The 20,417-nt window shown below is 38.6% G+C and overlaps 1 protein-coding gene across 1 annotated transcript; it reads right to left on the bottom strand.

The window, feature by feature from the left end:
- Window positions 1-9,237: 9,237 nt before the first annotated feature.
- Window positions 9,238-18,693, bottom strand: commd7 (COMM domain containing 7). The gene is made up of 9 exons (XM_066672170.1): window positions 18,552-18,693; window positions 15,828-15,881; window positions 15,555-15,657; window positions 14,626-14,682; window positions 13,101-13,138; window positions 12,766-12,856; window positions 11,129-11,178; window positions 10,418-10,466; window positions 9,238-9,977 (listed from the first exon to the last, which is right to left on the bottom strand). Exons 1-9 carry the CDS (start codon window positions 18,633-18,635, stop codon window positions 9,901-9,903), a joined length of 603 nt encoding a protein of 200 aa, XP_066528267.1. The 5' UTR covers window positions 18,636-18,693; the 3' UTR covers window positions 9,238-9,900.
- Window positions 18,694-20,417: the final 1,724 nt, after the last annotated feature.

Genomic DNA, 20,417 nt, shown 5'->3' with positions numbered 1-20,417 from the left:
CTGTACTTGTTAGTACTGTATTAGTTTTCTCTCTGCATCTAGGCACAGTTTAACGCCATTTAAGACCAGTTAGATGTAGTTATATTTATAATGACAAAATAATAAATGTAACTGAGGAAATGCAGCATGGTTGCCATGGCTCCCTGTGTATGTCTGTGTTTTACCCTTTGTGTGGAAGGAACATGGGAGTTCAAGCAAGGTGTGAACAAGGTGTGTCTTCAGCTCGATGCCACGAATCTTACTCAGAGTTTAATCCTTCCTGTGTCACCATGCTTTGTAGTGAAGGAAGTAATTAATAAGTACTTGATTGATGAGCGCTGTTGTCATACAAGGGCTGATATTCCTTAAAACTTCCTATGCCTTGGAGCAACAGAAAAAGAAAAGCTTAAAATTCCATTGGCCTGGAGTCAGAAACTTCTTCAGCTGTGAGTTTCCACATGTGCTCTAAGTTTTAGCAAATACACCCATGAACAATATTTTACCAGACATACTGAATAAATTAAAGGTTATTTTCTTTAAAACATTATTATGTATAATTTTAGGGCGACATAATGTCTCACAGCTCCAGGGTCCTGGGGTTGTGGGTTCAAGGCCTGCTCTGGGTGAGTGTCTGTGATGAGTTTGGTGTGTTGTTTTCTCTGGGTGCTCCGGTTTCCTCCTATGGTCCAAAAACACAAGTTGGTAGGTGGAGAAGTGACTCAAAATTGTGTGTGTGTTGCCCTGAGAAGGACTGGAACCCCCCACAGGGTGTGTTCCTGCCTTGCACCCAGTGATTCCTGATAGGCTCCAGACCCTCCACGAACCTGAACTGGAAAAGCAGTTGCAGAAAATTAACGAATCAATGTATAATTGTTATTTTCAATACTGATATTTTAGTTTAGGCTTTGGAGGTAGCTAGCAATTTATGAAAAAAAAGAAAGTGGCTCCAATGTATGAGATATGGTTACAATGGGAAAATATATTCATTTTGAACACTTTGGTCACATTGGTCATGTATGAATTATGTAAACATGGACTGCAGTGGAAAGAAAACTAGTGGGGCAGTGAGAAATGCTGGTTAATGTATTTAGATGGGATCCTTAGCATCATTTTGTAATCATTTGTACTATAACCTGATAATCTTGCCACATTTGAAGTTCTGTAGTTAATGCATGTGCATGCATAAACCGTTTAGTGTTACATTAAAAAATATTTAAAGAAAATATATTGAAGTGAACATGTAGATAATCTCTATCTGTTTAATTATAGAGCTGGAATTTAACAAGGAGTACAACTGAGGTGACTGCACTACAAAGACTGAAGATACCCCCAGTTTCTCATTCAGAGTTCATTCATTTCAAAGCTGTCGTTCCATTCCATTCATTCATTATCTGTAACCGCTTATCCAATTCAGGTGGAATCATTGGGCACAAGGTGGGAATACACCCTGGAGGGCGCGCCAGTCCTTCACAGGGCAACACAGACACACACTTTTGTGTGTTTTTGGACTGTGGGAGGAAACCCACGTTGACACGGGGAGAACACACCAACTCCTCACAGACAGTCATCTGGAGCGGGAATCGAACCCACAATCTCCAGGCCCCTGGAGCTGTTTGACTGCGACGCTAACCTGCTGCACCACCGTTCCATTCCAGTGGTCTTCAAAAAGTTACATACCAATTACATTTCTCCCTTCAGCACGGCACTGTCTCCATATTAACATGCCCTTAATACGTATATTTAATAAAATGCTCTGATCTGTGTAGTATGCTAACGGCAATGGCAATTGACTCGCCAGCCGACAGTGCCAACGTGCAGCCGGAATTGGGCAAGACGTGGCGTTCCTCATTCACGCCGAGACGGCAGACAGCCAACGGTGCCGAGCCTGAGTCAGAATCGGCCCAGTTCTATCTTGCTAGCTGGGTATTTGCCTAAGAACATTTATTATATATACGTCATATTGAAATTTTCAGTTTATTTGATACTTGAGGAATTCACACTCTTGTTGCATTCGTCTAAATAAAATATGGCGTTATTTTTTTGCCACAATTCGAGCGAGCAAGAAGGTTTTTGCACGCGCGACGATATTTCGATATCTTGCTCTCCTGTCCTGCGCGGGCGATTTCTCTGACCCGTGAGCTCGCTTCACATTTACCGTCATTACAAAATGCCTCAGTTTCAGCCAATCAAAAACGACAAAGGTAATTTCTGATTGGATGGCTTGACCAAGTGGGCGGGACATACAGGCCGGAGACCAGTAAATAGTGGGACACCGGTTACAGGTTATGGTTTGGGGCGAAATCTGAAAATATCCTCCGTACGGCAACAGACCAGTGCACCACAGCCAGTAATTTTATTTTATATTAATTGAATTGGCCAAATGGTAGAGTTTTTATTTGTTTTTGTTTTTTTGCCTTAATTGTATTTATCTAGTTTTACTGAGTAAGCAACGTAGCTGATGTGCTGAAAATAATGTACATAGTATAAAATAGTGCTAGAAACGACTGTAAATGGTACTGCAACTACTGTAGAAACTTCTTTATTAGTAATCCCAGACAGCGAGCATATATCGGTCCACTGGCATAAAAAGGCTGGCAAACCACTGTAGACCACTGCTGGTTCACCATCGGACCACTCAGATCACTGTCATGTACAGGATATAACTCATTTATAATCTCCTCAAACAGATTTTACATTCACAGAGACTTTTATTCTGGAAAACACACTAATACAAATATTACCACCAACTATGAGAGATATAATAATGAGTATGTGTCTGATATAAAATGATTATACTAAAAATGTTAACACTGTGCTGGATTACAATTATTTACTAATCTATAAACAATAACAAAAGAACCTAATGAAGGAAAAAATGTAAATTGGACTGTGAATAGAACAGTGCTAAAATGTTACATTCATTCATTCATTCATTATCTGTAACCCTTATCCACTTCAGGGTCATGGTGGGTCCAGAGCCTACCTGGAATCATTGGGCGCAAGGCGGGAATACACCCTGGAGGGGGCGCCAGTCCTTCACAGGGCAACACAGACACACATTCACTCACACAATCACACCTACGGACACTTTGGAGTCGCCAATCCACCCACCTAAAATGTTACATTTTGTCTAAAACTCCACCAGCGGTCCTCCCAGAAAACGCTGTGTAAAACACTAATGGACCTCCAACTTTGCCCTCAGTGGGTCAACAGTGGTCCGCCGTGTGATAGATATCTATCTACCTATCTAGATAGGTAGTTATCAACATACACGGCTAGTTGGTTATGTAATACTAAAATCTAAATAACTTATAATAAGTTATAAATAACTTAAATAATAGCTTAATACTGCAGTTAAGTTAGCTTGTGGTTAGCTATTCATAATTCTGTCGGCTATAACTCTAATGTAGTAAAATATCCGCGCGCGTGCAAAAACCTTCTTGCTTGCTCGAAATATCCGTGCGCACATGCAGAATTGTGGCACAAAAGTAATGCCATAATAAAACAGCATGCTTTCTGGTGTATCTGGCAGTTGACAAAAAACAAGTTATGAAGTAAATATTAACATGGTAAAATAGAATAAAAAGTAGAATAAAAAACATGGTTTGAGACCTTGGTTTACAAAGATGTCCATTTCATATTAATGTAGTATTTATTATTAATATTTCATTCATTCATTCATTATCTGTAACCCTTATCCAATTCAGGGTCGCAGTGGGTCCAGAGCCTACCTGGAATCATTGGGCGCAAGGCAGGGAATACACCCTGGAGGGGGTGCCAATTCTTCACACAGACACAGGGAGAACACACCATACTGCTCACAGAATAGTCACCTGGAACGGGAATCGAACCCACAACCTCCAGGCCCCTGGAGCTGTGTGACTGTGACACTACCTGCTGCACCACCATAAAACATATTTTGTCCACTATCTCAAAAATCAGTGCTTACTTGGAGTTTGTCAAGAAGATTTTAATGGTAATGACTGTAAGAATAAACAGCACATTAAGGTACCCTTGGAGCAGCTTAAATCCATACACTAGTAAATGTATACCTGCAGTCAATACAACTTTTCAAGTCCAAGATTCGTCCAAGACCATAACTCAAAGTATTACTTCATAAGGTATCCAACCAATGTCCATTCTGAATGAATCCAAACAAAAGCCTACCCTGAAAGAAGCCAGCCAATACCAACGTTAAAACGTAAACATGTGCAATGACTTGCACTACACTGCATTAAGGCTACTTAAATACAGATTAAAATTCCATTCTGTCTATTCTTGCCTGGGAGTCATACTTTCTTTACAACTTTGCAATTAGAAACATGTTTTCTAAGCTGTAACTCTGTCAAAATGACAAATCAAATCACCCATAGTGACTGGGGGTTTTTTTTCATGTGAGTTTTGACATTTATGGCCAGAATTGAATGGTTTACCACTTCTTTCGTTTGAAAATACATACTGAAGAACCCATTTATGTCAAACTCCATTTTAGTACAAAGAACTGAGTGAACAGAACTAGTTGCTACCTGCCTCTATCAATAATTGTGATCCAGTATCCAAAGAAGTAAACATCTGACCACAATAACTCTGAATAAATCATGCAGATCATTAAGCAAAAAGAGCGATGATGTCAGTTGCACAATCATGTCAAGTCTTGTGTTTTAGAACATGGTATTTTGCCTTCTGGGCAGACAGGCTTTAAAGGGGCACCTCTGACTGGGTCTCTCTTTATTGGCAGCATTAGGTGAGGAAGTGATCAAAGATGCTTTTATTGACAAGGAGCAGGCCCAAGCCTGCCACTCTCTCCAACCCAGTCACAACCTCAGAGTAAAAAACAACCTGCAGCAGTGTCTCTTCACTTCTACACTACACTAACACAGCATTAAAGACAGCAGAAGATTGAAAGCTTGTTACACAGGTCTGACCCAGCTTCAAACTTTAAGAATGGATGGTTATCTCTTCTATCTTATGACAGACATGCTTTTTCAGGCGTGGAGCCCAATTCAGTACTGTGCTATATTCAGTATGTCTCAGTTCTTGCAGCAGTACAGTGGCAAGCATTTTGTCCCCTCAAGCATATACTCTTAAAAATTAAGGTTCCTAAGTGGTGGACCTACTGTTACAGAAAGAACTGAAAAGATGGTAGGTTGGGGCCTTATATATACACATGTGTGGTATAAAACTATTTATTTGGTTTGATTCAACATTTTGATTATAGTGAAAAAGCAAAAACATGAAGAAAAGCAACATTCTACGTCAATTCAAACTTTTTCCAATGACCTATCTTCATCTACAGTCAAATAAAACATTACTTAATGAAATCTTTTTGCATTTAATTCCATTGAAAGTTTAGAAAATTATTTACTTCTCCTGTAAACTTACTATTTTTGGAGATACATGTTTTTAATTGGACTGTGACCAAACTAAAGATGAAAATGGAGCAAAAGATATATATTGCTCTATTTTCTTCTGTAGGCAATCATCCCTCCACTTCATGTCATGTGAAGTTAGCCACCACATCTTTTCAAACTGCTTTAAACCAGAGTCATAGGACAGCTCAGTGCGCTTGGAAAACACAAATCAATCCTGTTATACAAGGATTATAGAAAACACATTTTAAAATTTGTTTCCTTTAATAGCTGGTTGGTCTGCAGTGTACCACACCAAATTATGTCTTAGGCAAAGAAGTTGCAATGACTCACGGTCACTTAAGTTATCGCAAAGCCAAAACCTGCAGGGCTGAAGACTGTGTGCCTTTCACTCTCACTTCTACTTTCTGTCCCCAAAGGAGTTCTCAGTAATGTATCTGATATATTACACCCACACACACAGACAGACAGACACAGCTCCAGGCGACATTTAGAAATTTACATATGTGGGAAAGTGGCACTATTTATTACAGAGCTAGACTGTGTAGGATCAAGGGACCATATACATATTCAACCATACATAGTTTAGATTAACAATTTCTGATGAATTAATCCATCTCAATACTTCCCAATATCTGATCCATGCTTGAGTAACTACTGCAGTGTTTCTTTAGTTTAACTGTATACTTTAGCTCATTTCCCCCAGTCTGTCTAATGCCCTGCCAACACGTGCATGCACAATAGGTGTGGGATGGTATGAAATTTTTTTTTCATACATATATTTCTTCATACAACTTTATAAATCTTCATTTATATTATTAGGTTATTAGACATTGCATTGATTAGGGTTAAGGTTTTAGGTCTACTTTTTACCAAAACATGAACCCTACATACAGGTGCATCTCAGTAGATTAGAATATCATCAAAAAGTTGCATCATAAAAAAGGTGCACAAGCAACAGGGATAAATGCAGACTTGAAAGGATTGTCATGAAAAGGCCATTCAAAAAAATTGAGGAAGATTCACAAGGAGTGGACTGCTGCTGGAGTCAGTGCTTCAAGAGCCACCACACACAGACGTATCCAGGACATGGGCTACAACTGTCGCATTCTTTGTGTCAAGCCACTCATGACCCAGAGACAACACCAGAAGTATCTAACCTGGGCCAAGAAGGAAAAGGACTGGACTGTTGCTCTGTGGTCCGAAGTCCTGGTTTTAGATTAAAGGAAATTTTGCATTTCATTTGGAAATCAAGGTCCCAGAGTCTGAGGAAGAGTGGAGAGACACACAATCCAAGCTGCTTGAGTCTAGTGTGAAGTTTCCACAAGCAGTGATGTTTGGGGAGCCATGTCATCTGCTAGTGTCGGTCAGCTGTGTTAAATCAAGTTGAAAGTGAGTGCAGTTGTCTACCAGGAAATTTTTGAGTACTTCATAGTTTCCTCTGCTGCCAAGCTTTATAGAGATGTGGATCCATTCATTCATTCATTTTCCAGCAGGACTCAGCTCATGTCCACACTGCCAAAAGTACCAATACCTGGTTTAATAACCACAGTATCACTGTGCTTGATTGGCGAGCAAACTCACCTGACCGGGGTATTGTCAAGAGAAAGATGGAGGAAAACGTTTCCTGACTCACTCGTCCAAAACACCCCAAAGTGACTCAATAATATTTAGATCTGGTGACTGTGCAGATCATGGGAGATGTTCAACTTCAGTTTCATGTTCATCAAACCAATCTTTCACCAGTCTTGCTGTGTGTATTGGTGCATTGTCGTCCTTTTACACGGCACCGCCTTCAGGACACAATGTTTGAACCATTGGATACACATGGTCCTCCAGAATGGTTTGGTAGTCCTTGGCAGTGACGCCCATCTATCACAAGTATTGGGCCAAGGGAATGCCATGATACGGCAGCCCAAACCATCACTGATCCACCCCCATGCTTCACTCTGGGCATGCAACAGTCTGGGTGGTACACTTTGGGGATTCTCCACACCGTAACTCTCCCGGATGTGGGGAAAACAGTAAAGGTGGACTCATCAGAGAACAATACGTTTCACATTGTCCACAGCCCAAGATTTGCGCTCCTTGCACCATTGAAACCTACGTTTGACATTGGCGTGAGTGAGCTAAGGTTTGGCTACAGCAGCCCGGCCGTGTGTATTGACCCTGTGGAGCTCCCGACGGACAGTTCTGGTGGAAACAGGAGAGTGGAGGTGCACATTTAATTCTGCCGTGATTTGGGCAGCCGTGGTTTTATGTTTTTTGGATACAATCCGGGTCAGCACCCGAACATCCCTTTCAGACAGCTTCCTCTTGCGTCCACAGTTAATCCTGTTGGATGTGTTTCGTCCTTCTTAGTGGTATGCTGACATTACCCTGGATACTGTGGCTCTTGATACATCACAGAGACTTGCTGTCTTGGTCACAGTTGCGCCAGCAAGACGTGCACCAACAATTTGTCCTCTTTTGAACTCTGGTAGGTCACCCATAATGTTGTGTGCATTGCAATATTTTGAGCAAAACTGTGCTCTTACCCACTGCTAATTGAACCTGCTCTAACTGGTGCAATGTGCAATTAATGAAGATTGGCCACCAGGCTGATCCAATTTAGCCATGAAACCTCCCACACTAAAATGACAGGTGTTTCAGTTTCATTGTCCACCCAGTGTACATGAATGAGGAAAAAGACTCCATTGCATGTTTTCAGGTTTGGAAGTGAGAACAAGATCTACCAGACCAACAAAACCAAATGTAAAAAATTTAAATGACATCCTACAAAGACAAGTAGAGATTTGTACTTTTACATTTATGACATTTGTCATTTTGTACAGAACATCTCATAAATGTCTATTTGGGAACCTAGTGTTTAAACTTGGGGTCTGTTTGGAAAACTGGGCCAGAGAAAAGATATCATCAAGCATACAAAACACAGGGGCATACAATTGGTTAGTAGAGGGCTACAGCCTTTCGCAAAATGTATGTTTTGGTGATGCCAACAACATGCAGCCCTATAGGGCAAAAGACCTCAAGGATGCTTGTTTCAAACACATGAATTTGAAACTGATTTGTGATTTGCACATTCTAACAATGCCTGAATCTACTGTGGTTCAATTCAGATTACACCTCAGTTACAAGTTAAATAATTTCTTCCCTTATCTCCACCATGTTGGCCAGACAGCAGTAAAAAACTCTGAGATTTCCTTGCCTGAATCTTAAGAAAATTTGGGTTATAGACCTCTGCAGGCACATGTGCACAGATATAATCAGCTAAATGAGAAACAGGACACACTATGGCCTTGAAAGCCCAAGCAATTTTGGACTGTTGGACATTGAGCAGTTATATTGGGGATAATGAAAGAAATGAGACATTCTTCAGACTTGCACACCTAAATGAATGTGTGCAAACAAAGAAAATTTGGTGAAAAGTTGGTGCTCCCTTTAGGTGTAAATTTGGAGGTGCTTTTGACACCATTACAACATACACTAACATGTCACTACAGTGTGAGTGTTACTGCTGCGCTGATGACAGTCGCTTTCCATTTATTGTCTGGGACATAAGAATGGCTGTAACTGTGTATATAGAAAATACACTTCTATGCCTGGTTTACCTGATAGAAAGCTTAGAGATTCTAGGTGTTTCACAAACCATAATGTTATATACCATTCATGTGTGAGCACACTGCCTGATATCTTTTCTTTCAGGTAGCTGATAAAAGCTATAGTGAATACAGAGGACACTTTCAGACTGACTCATGATCAACAGTAAACAAACCCACTGGGTGGGCATCAAAAGGGTTCTGAACATTCAGAAGGGTTCCAGCTGTTGATGCTAGAGAAGACAAGCATGGTGTGAGACAGAAAGAAACACACGACAAAAGAAAAAAAGGCAATCTCACTGTCAGTGGCTTTATGATATCCACAGTACCTTACACCTGATTCTGAGAACAAGCCTTGGCATGCAAAAGAAAGAAAGAGAAAGAAACAAGGATGACCTCCAAGTAAACAAAAAACATAGGTTTTCACAAAAGCAATTTTGGATAAAAATCCCCCCCAAGAACTCTGTAAGCTACAAATGGCAAAACTGAGCTCTATTTCCACTTTAGGGCTCCAGGACAAACCTTATCTCAAAATTGAGAAGTGGGTGTGAATTTATTTCTGAGTGCATGGCAAATTGTAAAATGTCTGCATTTAATCACAGCAATGAATAAAACTGCATGTGCGTGCTTTGTACTTGGACTTGTCATGTACACCTTAAAACACCTACATTTAATTGAATACATAAATAATATGAGCTAATCACGCAGAGGAATGAGATCATCTGAGTGATATTTGAGTGTTTTATTTGTTTAAAAGTGCAAAGAAAATCGATTTCATCTTACAAAAGACAACAGTTTCATCACGGGCGAATGAAGGTATTTGTATGTATACCCACAGGTTATACACCATATTCATTTGTCATTCACACAGAAACACACACGCACACAAGTTACTGTGATTCAGTAACACTGTCAAATGCGGCACATTAGAGTAGTCCACAATTAAGTGCTTCTCAGCTGAAGCAGTCCATGCTGGCTTTGGCCCTCTCCATCTCATGAAGGAAGTTATAGAACTGTGGGAGAGTCAGTTCTAAGAGGAAACAGAGCAATAATAAATAGAAATAAGTCAGAGAACCTAATGTGTTGTAAATTATGAAAAAGTCAGAGAGCACCCTTTATATAAAATAAGATATGGCCAAGTTAACTGGAAATTAAAGAAATTAAGTGTTGTCTTTGATTCTAAATAAAAACCCGCAGGTGCCAATAATTCAAATGATATAAACTAAACTAAATGAAGCTAATTACAAAACTAAAATGTATACAATTCTGAACATACATATAAATGAAAACCACCGCCTACATAAAAGGAAAGTGTTGAAAAATTAAATATAATGTTTTTTGTTATAAACATTAAACCACACAATCACTAATAGATCCTAGTGGAGAAAGAAAACAACAAAAAAGTAACATATGATCCATTTAAAATAGAAAAGTTGATATTTTCTGTTTAGGTAGTTGGCAAAATCTTACCCATGTACACATTTTCTGTAGTGTTCCCTTTTCTGACCACCAGCTTAAGCTGCAAGGAATAACAAAAGAAAACACTTTACATGAAAGACAAACCTTTTCATGTCAATCTGCTGCAAAGTGAATGCACCAGCAGTTAGATGAGCAGCAGCAGGGACTTGCTGCCTGATCAATATCAGTCTAAGTGCCACAGGGCACCAAAATGAAAGTGTTAAAAAGCATGCCTTCTGGCTATGATTCATGTGGGTGACAGCCTGCCTGGGTGTGTGGTTCTGAAGTCTGTTTATGTGAGCAGGGTGATGAAAGACTGACAGGTAAAAAGACTGCTCTAAGTACAAGAGAGAAAGCAAAGGGGCAGAGCCTTTGGCATCTACACAAGACCACTGCGTGATCAGTCAGACAAAACCCATTTTGTGCTGTATGTGACTTCAGGGTAGGGAGAGATTGAAAGCCATTCAAAAATGTAGACTGTTCTGGTGTTCTCATCTCCTTCAACATATTCAGACCTTTTTTAGACCTTTATTAAATCATTCTCTATTTCTGTGGCAAAAAATATTCAGAACCAAAATACAAATGAATGTTAATAAAATGTAATTCAAGGCAAATATATCTATAAAATCACCTAAATTATTTTATCTAAATTACATTAAATATAAAATACAAGCAGACATAAAGTATGCTTAAAATAATACTTGAAAAAAACATATTATTTACCTGTAGGAAGATGTTTCCAGCCTTCTGCAGTTCACTTGTTCCCACAGTAACTATAAATATAGGCAGATATTTTATTCTTTTTCTGCTATTTAGTTGTTGTATAAAAGAACAATATTTACAATAAAATTAATCATCAGTGCATCCCCATATAAATCAATTATTTTCCAACCTAATTGGTATCTGATGCAAGTGACCTAAACAAAAAATGAATTTTCTGGTGCTTGAGAAGCTGAAGGGCGGCCGGCACGGTGGTGCAGCAGGTAGTGTCGCAGTCACACAGTTCCAGGGACCAGGAGGTTGTGGGTTCGATTCCCGCTCCGGGTGACTGTCTGTGAGGAGTGTGGTGTGTTCTCCCTGTGTCTGCGTGGGTTTCCTCCGGGTGCTCCGGTTTCCTCCCACGGTCCAAAAACACACGTTGGTAGGTGGATTGGTGACTCCAAAGTGTCCGTAGGTGTGTGTGTGTGTGTGTGTGTGTTGCCCTGTGAAGGACTGCCGCCCCCTCCAGGGTGTATTCCTGTCTTGTGCCCAATGTTTCCAGGTAGGCTCTGGACACACAGCGACCCTGAATTGGATAAGGGTTACAGATAATGAATGAATGAGAAGCTGTTTAAGTGAGCTTTTAGCCAATGGCTTTATTGCTCTTGTTTATGAAAAGTAACATCAAAATTCTTGCTTGTAATAATTGACCATACACTACATAAAATGTATGCTAAACACAGATTGGGCTGATACACATGTACACATTTATTTATTTATTTATTTTTACATTTTTAGAATACGAATAACGAAGGTATCACAATAAAAACTAACTTAATAAATAAGTTCAGAATCATATTAATATTGTCCCCAAAGTCCTTGTTCCCAGGCTATAGATTCAATAAAACTAGGTTTACTGTGATTAATCTACTGGTGAGATTCGTAAGTTTTCAAATATGCTTTTAGCTCTAAAATATGCCTGGGAAATATATTTAAAATGAACTTAATTTGACTAAAGTTTGGCCAGCACGGTAGGTAGTTTGGCCAGCACAGCAGGTAGTTTGGAGTGTTCACCCCGTGTCCGCGTGGGTTTCCTCCCTAAAACACACTGGTGTTTCACTTTTGGTGACTCAAAAGTGTCCATAGATATGTGTGAGTGAATGTGTGGGTTGCCGTGTGAAGGACTGGCGCCCCCTCCAGGGTGTGTGCTGTCCTTGCGCCCAATGATTCCGGGTAGGCTCCGGACCCACCCTGAACTGCTTACCTGACCCTGAATTGGCTAAGTGGTTACAGATAATGACTGAATGAATGATTGAATGACTAAAATTTGATTTAAGTTGTAATTTAAATATTAATATACATGTTTTGGACAAGTAACAACATTCTACCAATATCACAAAACAATCAGGCTTGTTTCATATTTAGCATGGTTCACCCTACATAATGTCAGTTGAAGAATTTGTTGGGCCTCTAATTGTAAACATTTATGTGCAAGTTACTTAGCATACTTTTACACTGGTTAGTTTTTTGTCTAATTAGCTTAGTTATTATTTGAAAGAATGTAAACAGCCTTATTCAAGAATGTCTTGGCTAGTGCAGAAAGTGTCCAATATGGAGATAGCAGTAGCAGATAAAATGAGTGTAAGATGGGAATAACTTACCACCAAATTTCCACTCCATATCAACCAGCTGGTTGATCATCAGAGTCTGTCCAACAGCAAGCCTAGACAACACTGGGTAATGAACTCGCCACTGTAACATGGGAACAGATAATATTTATGACCCAAAAAAATGATTGAAAGAAAAAAAATGAAAAAAATGAAAGTTTGATAAACCTGAAAAAAAATTTGTAAATAATAATATTAAAAGCGTATAGGCTTAAAGGCAGTGTGTTATTTTTTTGTATTGTATTACTTTGCATACAATTGTACAGAGCCTTATGTATGGCAAAAAAAAAGGCTTAAGAAGCAGCTCTTCAAATTAAGTTATGACGTACCTGGTCAGAGAAGTGAGTGGCCTTGTCTTCATTCAACCCTATAAAATGGTAAAATCAGAGAAACATTAGTTGATCTGCACTACATGAATTACTTATAGATTTTCTAAGAGCTTAGAGAATGAAAACATTAACGAGACTATAAAACCTGTTTGATAATGGTGTAAACAAAGTTACTGAAACTCCAAATAGAATGTGTTTAGGTTTCTCAATATTGATCCCGGTGTCAGTTCAGCGTATGAAGGTAATGGAGATAACAAATTTATAGCTTTAGTTCTAGGTAAAAAACTGCAAGTCCCAGAGTGCATTGCGTTAACTACACTGAGGCCAGATATGGTGCTCTGCAAGTAAACCGTTTATTTCATAGAGTTGACAGTTCCATTTGAGGATGCAGTAGACGAAGCATTCGAAAGGAAGAAGTTGAAGTATGCGGACTTGGTGGCTAAGGTGAGGGAACGCGGGTGGCAGGCACATGTTAGACTGATGGAGATAGGTGTTAGGGGATTTGTAGCCAACTCTGCCACATCCCTGCTTGTGGCCCTGCAGGGGCCGGAAATTAAGGGCAGCTGTGACGGAGTTATCAGAAACAGCTGAAAGGTCTAGTCAGTGGTTGTGGATAAGGAGAACACAAATTACTTGGGGAAATGCACTGTAGAGGTGCTGTTGTGGTGGTTGGTGATGTAGCACGTAAAGATCACATGGAACTGGTGGCAATGAGCATGCATTAACGGTGCCAGTGGGGCAAGGTACAGCCTTAATCACCAGCTCCACCGCATACTGGCAAGGGCAGAGAGTTTTGTTTTTTGTTCCAATTACAGCATTGTACAGACAATTACAGCACTATACTATAAACAATTTGGGGAGTGGGTCTTACACCCCACCCAAAGTTACATATTGTACTTTGTGCAATACTGAGCCCAGAATGTGTCATTTAATTTCATTCAAAGCTGTAATTTTAAGATAACACAGTGCTGCTTTAAAATAAAATAAGGTGAAATTTGTGTGTCCTGTATTATAAGGGATTTTCCAATGTTTTTTCTTCAGAGTTACAAAAATAATAACATTTTTAAAATGCAGGCATGTGTTTTTTCATGGGGACTCTAAAGCTAGCTTGGAGTAGAGTGGGTCTGGGATGCCAGACTTCACTGTTGAGCCTTCTGGAGGTGTAGTGGGCTTAATTCACCAAAAAACACTGACGAGGTGAGGTGCCTACCTGATGACCCCTGTGAAGAGCTAGTGATGCAGTGCGTGCTTTGTGTACTCATGTGATGGGCTCAATGTAACTGTAGATGTTAAGGGTAGCTGGTTGCTGATTGGATCATAAACGGCCACAGCAACCTTAGGGTGTAACTGTAGGATTGGAACAATAGAAATTATGTGGCTGCTGGTAGGAGGAGAGTGGGGTGGGCCCTATGTGAAGTTCTACTGGAGTGGCATAGGATATTTTACATCTTATCTTGTGTATTATTGTAATAATAATTAGAGGCAATCAAGCAATCACAAATTACCAGAACAAAGAATGTCATACCCAGCAAGAGCAGGTCATCTTTTACTTGCTCAGCAGTCAGGGTCTTTTTTAGGGCACCTAAGAGGAGCACAGAGACAATCTGCTTCATAAGCACTTCCCAGAACACTGTTTTGCTATTTTTATTTCAAGGGTAAAACCACATACATTGTGCTTACTGAAATATGTTGTCTAATGTGTAATATTATAGTACAAAATGATATACTGTGTTATACCAAAGCATACTCAATATACCTGGCCCAGTTTATCTATTTGCAAACCTTTATGTAACGTATAGAGTAATTTTACTAAGACATAGTCTTCATAAAGATCAGCATCCGACTGAATTTGCTTATGGTTGTCACAAGCACCGTTTTTTACTTTCTCAAAATGAATCCTGCCATTTTGATGGGGCTCTAAATATTTTATATGCCATTGTGTAAAACTTAAAACTGTCCCTGGATGGCAGGCACTGTTTGTTTGCATCCATAAATATAAGTAGCTTTAAAACCTGAGCTTCGTTTCGAGGCACTGCTGCTTCTCATGTCCTTTTATGACTGTACAGATTTTATATTATACAACTCAGCAGCAGATCTGATTTCAGATGTGCATGACTGTACCACATCCTTATTTTCTATACATAGATAATAAATAACAAATAATGAAACATCTACTTTATGAAAGCAATGTAGGTGAATAGAAACATCAAGACCATACAATTTAGAGTCTAGATTTATCGAAAACTGACAATGCCGCCATGAGATTTTTATGTTATAATATCACTTTCAAACTCTGTGGGCTTCAAAGTGATGTTCAGCCATATACTGGGGGAAAAAATGTATTCTTCCAAAAGAACCTCCACAGAATATGCCTTGAAAATATTAAAGGCCCAGATCTTACATAGTCTGTATATGTGAATATAGATTTCACATAGAACTGAGTTTTGAGATTACCATGTGGAAGAAGGAGAATGCTCTTCATTAAGCCTCTAAGTGGACCTGCACCCATGCCATTCTCCCCAGCAAACTCGTTCAGCTGTGCTAGGAACCGTTCAGACTGAAGGAGCGGGGAACCCACAAGAAAAAATCTTTTTAGAAATTTTAAAGTTATCCTTTAAAATCATGTTTTCATACATATCCACAAAGTCCAAAAAAGCAGGAGTCAATTCATAGTAGGTATGGTTATGGCTTACAATATACAGTCTAGACTGGAGATGTCTCACTCACCTCTTTAGGCTCTAATAGAAACTGGTACAGTAACTCAGTCAAACTCACAAATTGCTGCAGAGAGCAGAATGTAAAGTAAGTGATTAACAGAAAGACAATTCATAGAAGAAAAAACAAATCAACAAACAAAATGACATTATGCTATTAACTGTCCATGATTCCTATATGTCCAAAAGTATCCAGACACCCTTTTAATCTAATTTGGCTAATTCAGGTGATACTTCTCTTAAACTGAGCAGTCATGACTTACTTGTACAGTATTTTATAGTTTTATAAAACATTATTACAGAATGTAACCTGATTTTAATAATGATTTTGGGAATGAATGCACTAAAGGGCTCACAGCAATATTCCAAAATATAAATATGTGCAAGTGTTTACTTAATTTTTCAAATGGAAGTGAAAATACTTTACAATACTTTAATACTTTACTGCTGTACATTGGTCACTGTTTTTGGAGTCATTAGCTAAATTATGAAGATTCAAATATGGAGTTATATTATATATTTAAGAGATCTACAATTCTTATTGATACTAATCAAAATTATGTTTAAGAGCTCTCTATTCATTGATGGAACATTATGTATTTGCATCTTATGCCTATTTATATCAAGGACAGGGGTGAGAAAAGGGTGGTTGTGTCCGTGTGCGACAAAAGAAGTGAAAAATGACAGAGAGTGAGAGTGAGGCAAGTTGGAAGGGTCTTTGTGGAGTAACTGGCTAATATGTTTATAATTAAACATACTCTATCATATATAGTTTTGAATAAAAAAAGTAAAAACTCGTAATTCAATATTTATTAGTAAAAATTCATGCTTTACTAGTGAAAATACAATTTTGATTAGTTCAAACTGAATTACAGATATCTATAATTGTCATTTTTACAAGACAAAGTTTAATATTTATTTAATATTAATTTATATTTTTTAGTTTGAGGAGTTTAAATACTAGCATTAGATACATAAAGTAACAAACATGTCAATTTGTCAACAGTCAACAAATACATCTCTGTTCTGAGTTCATGGGAAATTTGTGCAAATCATATTTCTTGGTGAAACATTTAAAAGACGGTTAAAGGAATTAGAGTGAATATAATGACATTTTCTTTAATTTAATAGGTCTGACATTGTATATACAATGAGGATATATCAGAGGAGAATGACACTAATTTAAGAGCTGTCTAGGTGGCTATTAACCTTACAGACTTTGGACCAACGGTTTTCGTGAACAAACAAAGAGATATAAAACACAGCATGCTGGCAAGGGCAGAGAGAACTGTCATGAGAAAGATTACTAATTCCTTTAGCTGTGTAGGTCTAAACAACAGTACAGGGCCTTACAGACTTTTACAGATAAAAAATGTAATCACTATTTAAAATAGACTACCAAATAAAGAATCATACTAATACTTTCACAAGCTACACAAAAAGGTATTAAGTGAAATTGTTTTAATAAAGTTATCTTAATTTTACTCTTATATTGTAATTTTGTTCTAAAATGTATTGGTAGTTAATTTAAAGGAACCTTAGGTAAGATTTGGGCTTTTTGCTCCTTGGGCACCCCCTGGTGTAATACATCTGTACAGCACTATACTAAAATTAATTGGGGGAGTGGGTCCTACACTCCACTAAAAGTTACATATTGCCCTTTCTGCAATACTGAGCCACACAGTTTTCCTTTAAGTAGAATAAGGTGTCACAGTCACACAACTCCAGGGACCTGGAGGTTGTGGGTTCAAGTCCTGCGACTGGCGCCCCCTCCAGGGTGTGTTGGTACTTGCGTGCAATGATTCTGGGTAAGCGCCAGACCCACCGAGACCCTGAACTGGATAAGCAGTTACAGATAATGAATGAATGTATTATAAGGGATTTTCCAATATTGTTTTTTAAAATATTTATTAATTTAAAAAATGCAGGCATGTGTGTTATCAAAAAAGTAATACCGGGGAAATTCAAGTTTTCTCCCTGATTAATATGGCCATGTGGTGATGTTTATATGTTAGAATACGTCTCTTGAGGGAAAAGAAACATTGAATGTCATGGCTGAGGGGTTTTGCTTTGAAATTCCCGCTGGGGACGAATTGGTTGCCGAGCCAATTTATGAGGGTGAAAACACGTTGAAGGGTTCCAAAGTAGGTTTGCAAACGGGATTCGTTGCGTTTCGTCATTGGTGTAACTGCGCTATCATACCGCCAGTGTTTCTTACGTCAAAAACCTAAAAAACCGACTGCAGGGCGGAGCTGTCGAGCTGCAGGCCAGTGACAGACAGAGGCACAATCTTAGATTCAAAACAAACCACTTTATAAAACTATGTACATTTCAAAAACTTCTTACTGCAGATTTATTTCAACATTGGTGTATTTCCCCTCTAGCTGAATATCACCGAACGGTACTTAGCTATACTTAAGAGAAATGTTCTGCTTTTCTGTGGTGTTTATTACTTTAATTTTTAGGTTGACATTACGTGTCCTAAGTTTGAATACAGTTCGGTGATATTTAGCTAGACTCGCTGAAGGGGAATTACACCAATGTTGAAATAAATCTGCATATTAGCCAACTTCTTTGTGGAATTTTCCGTTCCACCTTAAATGAACAAGTGACGTGCGGGTTTCACGAGTCTACAGAATGTACCGGTTGCATTTAAGGTGGAACGAAACATTAGAAGCCAAATTTAGCATCGTTTAATTCACTCACTGATGGCTTTATACGCATAGTGAAGCCTTACCTGCTCGCTGAATTTATTCAGGGTCTGGAAATCATTGGTGACACTGTCGGGCAGTGTTTCTTTAGTGAAATTTAACTGTAGCATTTTCTGCTCCGTTAGCTGCACAGCTAGAAAGGAAGCCCAGACTCAAGACAAAACTAGCGAGCTGATTCATTTCGCAATTTTCGTCACACGTTTTTTTATTTATTTATTTTTTTACCTGGCTGTTTGGACAAGTTTAACTTTGATCACATCTAAATGCAAGAATAGTATCCTAATGTTTTAGGTGCCTATTTATGATAAATAAAATAGATATTTGTAGTTTCTCATTTTAATTAATATTATTAATCAGTCGTGTTACATGGTAAAAGAGTGGAACATGTTGCATGGTTACATGGTTCGGTAATGTTATGTTAATGTGTGTTATAGGCGAGTAGTGTGTTATTGGTAGGCTGGTACACTTGGTACATGGAAATATGGTACAATGAAAATTGTTCATGATACAATATGTCATAGTATTAGTATTAGGACTGTAGGATTTGTCACAGAATATGTTTTGCATTATGTGTTAAGATACTGTATGAATCTGTAATACCTAATTTACAGAAAAAGTTTGGGCATTTTGTAAAATGACAAAAACAATTTTGATTTGTCAATTTTTGAAAACTTATTTACCTGAGAGAAGCACAAAGAAAATATATTTTTTTAATGAAACAACTTGATTGTGGGCGGCACGGTGGCGCAGCAGGTAGGTGTCGCAGTCACACAGCTCCAGGGACCTGGAGGTTGTGGGTTCGATTCCTGCTCCGGGTGACTATCTGTGGTGTGTTCTCCCCGTGTCCGCGTGGGTTTCCTCCGGGTGTTCTGGTTTCCTCCCACAGTCCAAAAACACGTTGGTAGGTGGATTGGCGACTCAAAAGTGTCCGTAGGTGTGAGTGATTGTGTGCGTGTGTGTGTGTCTGTGTTGCCCTGTGAAGGACTGGCGCCCCCTCCAGGGTATATCCCCGCCTTGCGCCCAATGATTCCAGGTAGGCTCTGGACCCACAGCGACCCTGAACTGGATAAGCAGTTACAGATAATGAATGAAGGAACTTGATTGTGTTCTGAATTTGATGCCTGAAACACATTTTTATTTCTTAAAATTGAGACAGGCAAAATAAGAGTAAAAAGTTTATAGAAAATTCATGCTAAACTGTATTGAAGCATAACACTATGGTGAACATAAAAGGTTTAACAGGGGCATTCACAAAAGTCAGAGTATTTGCAAGTAAAAATAGGTTGTTGCTCATCACTTAATTAAAAAAATCTTGAGAGAACTGTCAGATAGTTCAATCCAAGACTGAAAGGATTAGAGGTCTTTTACACACCACAGCGACCACTAACTTTTTGAGCTGCTGAAGTCTTTTATCTACCAAAAATTATACTTGCAAAATGTAAATAATATGGTATTCTCAGTCCCGAGATGATTAAAAAGGGCAGTTAAGAAAGAATTGTCCTAACTTTTTTGGTGTTAAATTCTAAATGTAATTCTAATGTATGTACATTCTGCATATATTCTTTGGGTTTTTGTCAGTTAAATAAAGGTTCACGGTTATTAATAAATCACGGATTCTTGTTTTTACTGCATTTGTAAGTCCCAAATATTATGGAAATGTGTTTTGTATGTTAACTACAGTGAATTATATTGTAACACTTTATTCATAATACCACTAAGCATTCATTTTTTTAGTTCAGTTTCTGTAACCGCATATCCAGTTCAGGGTCGTGGAGAGTCCGGAGCCTACCCAGAATCACTGGGCACAAGGCGGGAAGGGGCTACCACTAAACAGTAAAAAAAAAAAAAAAGGTGAAGGACAATTGCTGTGCTCATATAAATACTTGATAGTC

Source organism: Hoplias malabaricus, chromosome 5 (assembly GCF_029633855.1).
Source record: "Hoplias malabaricus isolate fHopMal1 chromosome 5, fHopMal1.hap1, whole genome shotgun sequence".
Classification (NCBI taxonomy): Eukaryota; Metazoa; Chordata; class Actinopteri; order Characiformes; family Erythrinidae; genus Hoplias; species Hoplias malabaricus.
The sequence above is the reverse complement of the archived record's forward strand: the minus strand, read 5'-3'. Positions and strand labels throughout refer to the sequence as shown.